The sequence below is a fragment of the Petromyzon marinus genome, chromosome 45 (assembly GCF_048934315.1).
Source record: "Petromyzon marinus isolate PM22_M1 ecotype Great Lakes invasive population chromosome 45, UKy_Petmar_22M1.pri1.0, whole genome shotgun sequence".
Classification (NCBI taxonomy): domain Eukaryota; kingdom Metazoa; phylum Chordata; class Hyperoartia; order Petromyzontiformes; family Petromyzontidae; genus Petromyzon; species Petromyzon marinus.
Window position 1 is genome coordinate 7,945,858 of NC_133711.1, and position 7,443 is coordinate 7,953,300.

At 51.6% G+C, this 7,443-nt stretch overlaps 1 protein-coding gene across 1 annotated transcript; it reads right to left on the bottom strand.

Annotated features, from left to right (window-relative positions):
• Window positions 1-630: 630 nt before the first annotated feature.
• Window positions 631-7,430, bottom strand: LOC142930919 (putative solute carrier family 22 member 31). Its single transcript, XM_076074072.1, has 3 exons — window positions 6,843-7,430; window positions 5,140-6,760; window positions 631-945 (listed from the first exon to the last, which is right to left on the bottom strand). The coding sequence occupies exons 2-3, from the start codon at window positions 5,749-5,751 to the stop codon at window positions 820-822; spliced, it is 738 nt and encodes a 245-aa protein (XP_075930187.1). The 5' UTR covers window positions 5,752-6,760; window positions 6,843-7,430; the 3' UTR covers window positions 631-819.
• Between the last annotated feature and the right edge of the window lie 13 nt (window positions 7,431-7,443).

The following is a 7,443-nucleotide window of genomic DNA, read 5'->3' on the forward strand; positions in this document are numbered from 1 at the left end:
AAAGAGGACTTCCGAGCAGATGGGATGGTGGGATCACAGCCTCCTTTGAGGATTGCGTGCTCTTTGACGGAGCGCCATCAAAACGGTAGCGGGGGCCAACACACACGTCGCCCGTGACCAAATTAGCCGGAAAAGCACCCGACTTCGTCCAATGAGCCTGGCTACTGCTTGTATGGCCAGCCACCAACAACAGGTTGCTGCTATACACGATAGGCATATGTATGTGGTGGGCAAGCCGACGGCAGTGTCCATAATTTGGAGACCAGAGCCAAGTCAAGACTGTTTTGCAAATTTGCAAATTGCATTTTGCTCCGATGTATATGACTGTTGGAAATATGCAAAATGCCCAGTCACCCCTCAGCACCTCATATTGCCAATTAAATACTTCAGTAGACAAAGGCATGTTTGAATGCATCATATAACCCATCTTGTACGGATGATTAGACCGAATTTGGTTTTTTTTACTTAAAATGCAGGTTTTTTCGTAGCCAATGCCATGGGCCCATATACTTTTGTAGGGTTGGGCTCCATAGTCATTTTATGTAAAAATTCTTCAACCCTCTACCATTAACCCTCCACCACCTGACAAGATTGTCATGTTTACAAAAACATTATTTACACGTGCCAAAGTATTGATCAACTTCTGACCAATAAGTCCCCTTGACTGAATTTAACATCAACGTATGACGTTTCGCTGCAACTGCTTTGAGCTTCATCAGGCGCTTCGACCAGAAATTTGTTCTTGTTCACATCACCATGACGTTTCGCTGCAACTGCTTTGAGCTTCATCAGGTGCTTCGACCAGAAACTTATCGTTGTTCACATCACCACCACCACTCGCCTGTCAGACAAGGCTCCCATGGCCACACAGCCGACGACATAGCCGACCATAAACGCGAGGCGTTCAGCCGGCACGAGCCACCACTTCTTGCACACCAGGTCCCACTGCAACGAGAACAACAAGACGATGGGAAGGAGGGTTGACAGTGAGAAGGGAGCAACATTTACGGCCGTCAATGCTGTTCAGCAAAGGATGATTACATCCGCACACTACAAGACATCATCCTGGCCAAACCCGTTGAAGCCACCAAACCTCGCCGACGCCTTATAACCTCTGCCGGATCCCGCAGCAGCTGCACATTAGGCAAGTGACCCTTCAAGACCTGCCCTAACAATACCCCACCATTTGGTCTTCGGTCTTCCCTTTGGCCACTGGATGCAAGGTGACCACTCCAATACCTGTCTCCTTAATGAGTGCTCCCTCCAAACACTGCACACGTCCTCACCCAACACAACCATTTTTCCCCCCAAAAATACATGCATGCATACAGCGCACCTAAACCGCTTAGCCATATGGAATTCTATGCCCTAAGCTTAGGCAAGCCTAAGGCACACTTAACAACTGATACTGTATTGCAGCTTTTGCACCCAATCCCATCAGACTGTGGCAGCTAAGCAGAGTTGAGCCTCCATAGCGTATGCATGTGCGATCACCATGCACAACAGGTTGTTAAAGGCTGTGAGGATACGTTGAGCTGAGGGCAATGCAGCCAAATAGATTGTTTTATTGTACTTCTACACTACACTCCCTGCCTTTACCAACCCACTCACCGATGTGATAAGGTTAAAAAACCCCGGTGACCTGCATGGCATGGGGAGGTCCTCATCCATCAGTAGATTGACAAAAAAAAGCTTTATAAGTAGAGAAAGCCAAGCAGCCTGGGAGCTAAACAATATATTTTTACGAAGACGGAGATCTGATTATTTATTGAATTACCTACATTGCCACATAACAGCGCACGGTGAGATTCTATACAATATATATTTACGCACTAAACAGGACCCTGTTGTGAAGGTGGGGTGCTCTTGTCAACTACGTCTGGCAACCAGGCAGGATTTATTTAATGAGCCCCACTCTGCTGATGAGACCAATGAGATCAAAACTCAACCAACATCTGATTACAAATACTGCTGGACAGACCCTCTCCTGGACCCCCTTCAGTTTGCCTACAGAGCCAACAGGTCTGTGGATGATGCAGTTAACATGGCCCTACACTTCACCCTACAGCATCTGGACGCCCCAGCATCCTACGCCAGGATCCTGTTTGTGGACTTCAGCTCTGCCTTCAACACCATCATCCCTGCTTCAGGACAAGCTCTTCCAGCTGAACGTGCCATACACCACCTGTAAATGGATCACAGACTTCCTGTCTGACAGGAAGCAGTGCGTTAAGCTGGGAACACAAGTCTCTGACTCCAGGTCCATCAGCACCGGAACTCCTCAGGGCTGCGTCCTTTCCCCTCTGCTCTTGTCCCTGTATACCAACAGCTGCACCTCCAATCATCTGTCCGTCAAACTATTGAAGTTTGCGGATGACACCACCCTCATTGGGCTGATCTCTGGTGGGGATGAGTCTGACTATAGGTGGGAAGCTGACAATCTGGTGATCTGGTGTAGCCAGAACAACTTAGAGCTAAATGCTCTAAAGACAGTTGAGATGGTTGTGGATTTCAGGAAGAATACAGCACCACTCACCCCCATCACCCTGTTAGACTCCCCAGTCAAAATTGTAGAGTCCTTCCGCTTCCTGGGCACTATTCTCTCCCGGGACCTCAAGTGGGAATTGAACATCAGCTCCCTCACCAAGAAAGCTCAACAGAGGATGTACTTTCTACGGCAGCTGAAGAAATTCAACCTGCCAAAGACAATGATGGTGCAATTCTATACAGCGATCATTGAATCCATCCTCACCTCCTCCATAACCGTCTGGTACGCTGCTGCCACTGCCAAGGACAAGAGCAGACTGCAGCGTATCATCCACACTGCTGAGAAGGTAATTGCCTGCAATCTACCAACCCTCGAGGACCTGCACACGACAAGGTCCATGAGGCGAGCGAGGAAGATTATGGCCGATTTCTCCCACCCTGGACACTCTCTGTTTCAGCTACTCCCCTCCGGCAGAAGGCTTCGGTCCATCAGGACCAAAACCTCACGCCATAAAAACAGTTTCTTCCCATCTGCTGCTGGCCTGTTAAACAAGGCCAAGGGCTAACACTGTTTTTAACATTTGATCTACATAACGACACCTTGCCGATATTAACTATGTTACCCTATTTGTATTTTTTATTTTTTAATTATATCTTAAAGCTATTTTATATTCGATATTTATTTAATTTTATATACTTCAGCCCCTTGGTGTTAGACTTTCAACCCTTATTATAGTAAGACTTGTTTAAAACTTATTTAAGATTTTAGATTCCTATATGTTGAATGTATGCACCATCCTGCCAAAGTAAATTCCGTGTCGGTGTGAACTTACATGGCGAATAAAACCCTTTCTGATTTCTGATAACCCGAAGCCAGAAGGCAACTGACTCGGCTGTTGAAGACAATATTTATTTACGTTTTAGTTACGAACAATAGCGTCACATTTATTTCGCTCATAATCCTCCGCAACGTTTCATGAGTTTTCATACAATCTTGGGCTTATATTCCGTCAAAATGCAACCTCATCTCTAGACAATGTACAGAGTAGGGAGGCATACACTCGGGGCAGATGTGACGCAAAGTAATGACGATGATGCAGCCTGTGAAGAGATAACGCAAGGACGCCTTGCCACATCGTTGCTCGATGAAAATGTATTTCGATGGGGATGATAGTGACAACGTGAGCAGTGAAAACGTTTTCACTTGAGATAATTGAAGGTCAGTACCCTAATTAGGTCAGTGCTGGCGTGTTAATTTAAAATACATTTCAGCTCAATGTCACAGTAATACGGTTATTATATCAAGTGGCAGTTTCACAGCATTTTGTCAATCCTCTTATCAATTGGATGAAGGTCTCCCTACTCTGTGTCGGTCATTGAGGCTGGTCGACCGTACATATTACAACTGCTGGGTCAATTTGGGCTGGCGATGGGGCCCATCCAGGAATCAAACTTGATTTCTGGGTGAGCGCCATGGTGGTGAGATGTTAACTAAATTGCCCGGTATACAGCAGGTCGTGGGTTCAATTTGAACCCTGACATCTGTACGTTTGGAGTTTGCATCTTCTCCTTGTAGTCGTGTGGATATTTCTCCGGGTCCTCCGATTTTTTTCCCCTCCACATTTATAATCAACATCTTTCGTTTGTTTATGAGTATTTGGCTGCTCTAAATTTCCGCATGATGACAAGCCACTTCGTTGAGCAATCAGTTATGATAACCAGGTCGCTTCTGCTATATATAGCTTAGTGGGTCTGAGCTCGTTAAATTAAAATAGAAATATAAACTCAGGTCGCCGGTTTCACGGAGTAGTGCGCTTAACCACCAATCCGCACGAGCAGCGGACCTCCCTTTTCCCAACTCACCGTGCCAATTGCCCCACCCCCCACTCATCCTAACACACAAAACCCGCAGGGGTCAGAAACTCATGGCAGAGGAGTTGCGTGAAGGTGAAACCACACACATGCTCACGACAATTGTAGCTCGTGAATAATGCATCACCCCCCCCACCCGCCCACGTCGAGTTACGATCAATGACAATTGACACCTCACTCTAGCCTCTTCACGTCAGCCGCACTGCAGAGCCTGTTCTACGCACAAGTTCCCTCCCATCACTTTGGCCCCGAATTGGCCTGCAGATTTGCTGGGGGTTATTAAATGGGAACAAGCGCTCCAGTGAGCCAGAATCAAGTCCGGACAATCATCCCAATGTGTGTGTGGGGGGGGTGTTCTTCCTTCAGGAACGTCAATCATTGATTCCTCCCTCCACCCATAGATCGAATGGATGAGACAGTTTCATGTAATTATCTCCATACCGCTGCTGTGTTCAAGCACGACACTGCAGGTCAAAACTACCGGACACATTTCCTTTTGCAAAGTCTACGTACGTCGATAACAGTAACAAAACATTTTTTTAAAAAAGTCCCATTCATAATTGGACCATCTGCCACAGACAAGGCAAGAGCGAATGCATGAATACTTTCAACCTCAGTTGAAAAGCGGTGTCCAACCGCACAGACAAATGGCACCACCGCCCATCCTCGGCCACCAACTGTGCCAATCTCGGTCGGCCCTCACCCCCCGTGGGCATCGGTCCGTGAACAACAATCACGAATCTCAGCACCAGTGACCACCCCCACCCCCCATGCACTCGCCTGGGTCACGATGGTTCTCCGCAGCCCCGGCTGGCTGGGGCTGACCCTGTAGACCCACGCCGTGCACTCTTCCCTCGTGTCCACCGCAGTCCCGTTGGCCTCAGCAGCCCCAGCGGCCACACCGTAGCGAACACGTGCGCAGTGCGGGCCACCGCCACCACCACCACCACCAACCCCGTTCATCTGCTGCTGCAGGTACTGCTGCTGTTGCTGCTGCAGGTACTGCTGCTGCTGCTGCTGACCGCCACGAGCTTCCCGACGCGTGAGCCAGAGCCACACTTGCGCGTCCGATGCGTTCGCCGGCAAGGCCGCGGGGTCCGGCCGGCATCGGTAGCTGTCCGGGGGCGCGCTGTTGAAGGCGTCGGCGCAGAGCACGCAGCCCACGAAGATGTAGGGCAGCCAGGTGAGCACGGAGTGCAGCTTCTGGTGCCGTCCGAAGCCGCCGGCGGCCGGCATCAGGGCGCAGTCGAAGGAGGAGGCCCCCGCAGCCGCCGCCGCAACGCCGCCACCGGCGGCGGCGGCGCTGTCGGAGCCGTGCGTGGCAGGGAAGCGGCCGAGCGCTGTGGTCTCGCGTCTCGGGCTGAGGCTCGGGGTGTCCGGCGTGCTGGCCATTGTGTGTCAGCTGATGGCGGTGGTGATGATCGTGGTGGTGGTGGTTGTTGTGGTTGTGTTGGTACCGATGCTGCTGACGACGACGGCGGTGGTTGGTTGGTGGCGGTGTTTGTCAATTCCCTGCAGATGGCTGTGCACGGGGGTGCTGAAGCTGCAGACTCCTCCCGCTCCTGCCGTTTGACAAACACTCTCAGCCCGCTGCTCTTTCGTTTAGCTGGGCGTGATGACGGCGATGCTGCGGATCGTCAAACACGATGCTGCTGCTGCTACTGCTGCTGCTGCAGCAGCACCACCACACTTACAGGTGGTGCAGCCGCTGTAAGCGCCGGAGGTGACTTCGCCGCTACTTATAGTTCAGATATCGCTCGGTGGTGGGTGGGTTGCTCCTTCTTCTGTCGCCCTCAATGATGCCACTTGCCGCTGTTAGCGATGACGATTCCCTCTCTTGCCTCCGCTACTGCTGCTCCTGCTGGCTCCATCCATCCCCCCCTGTTGCAGTTCTAAATGCCGCCGTCTGGCGTGCCGCGACTGTTGCTGCTGCTGCTGCAGATACTTAATGACGCCACTTCGCCTGTTCTAGCCGATCCTGCCACACTGCTGCACCTCGTGCTGCGGCGTCGACTGCTGCTGTAGTCGCCGACACTAATACTGAGACTGTTATCGGCGATTACGTGGCAATTGCCGATGGTACTGCAGTCGGCGATGCTGCGGGGTCTGCTGCCGCAGCTGCTTCGGCAGCTGCCGCTGCTGTCACTGCTGCATCCCTGCTGCAGCTCCTACTTCAGGTGTCACCGCCGTGACAAATCCTCCTGCTGCTGTTGTACCGTGTAGTTGCTATAGCTCCTACTGCTGCAGTTATAACTCGCTGACGCTCGACACTAACTACGGTCCCGCCGTTGTAATCCCTCCTGCTGATTGTGTATCGGCTGCTGCATCAGTCGCTGTACCACCCCCTACTGCTGCTGTACCACCCCCTACTGCTGCTGTACCACTCCCTACTGCTGCACCACTCCCTACTGTTGCATCAGTCGCTGTACCACTCCCTACTGCTGCATCGGCTGCTGTACCACCCCCTACTGCTGCTGTACCACCCCCCTACTGCTGCATCAGTCGCTGTACCACCCCCCTACTGCTGCATCAGTCGCTGTACCACCCCCCTACTGCTGCATCAGTCGCTGTACCGGCTGCTGTACCACTCCCTACTGCTGTACCACCCCCTACTGCTGCATGCTATAACTATCGCTGCTCTTTGCCGCCACTGCTGCCGCTACTGCAGTCGCCTACCGCCGTGTTATCTCCTCCTGCTGCTGCTGCTGCTTCCCGTTGCTTGCCAACCTCGACCCCTGCTGCAGTGGCAGCCGGCGAAGACAGCGGCGCTTTGGTGGGGCAGGACAACGCGCGCACACCACGGCCGCTCGTAATGTTTAACCCCCCCCTCCTACACCCTTCGTCTTCTTATCGTTTGCTGTGGTTATATAATTATTGCTGGGGTTTTGTCTGTTAACAGCGACGCCGAGGCTGTTTACACGCCTCGGCGTCCTCCAGCAACCACCCGTACCCAGCCAGGGTGTGTGTGTCACTGTGTGTGTGTCACTGTGTGTGTCCACCCACAGTGTGTGTCCCAGTGTGTGTGTCACTGTGTGTCCACCCACAGTGTGTGTGTGTAACTGTGTGTCACAGTGTGTGTGTTAC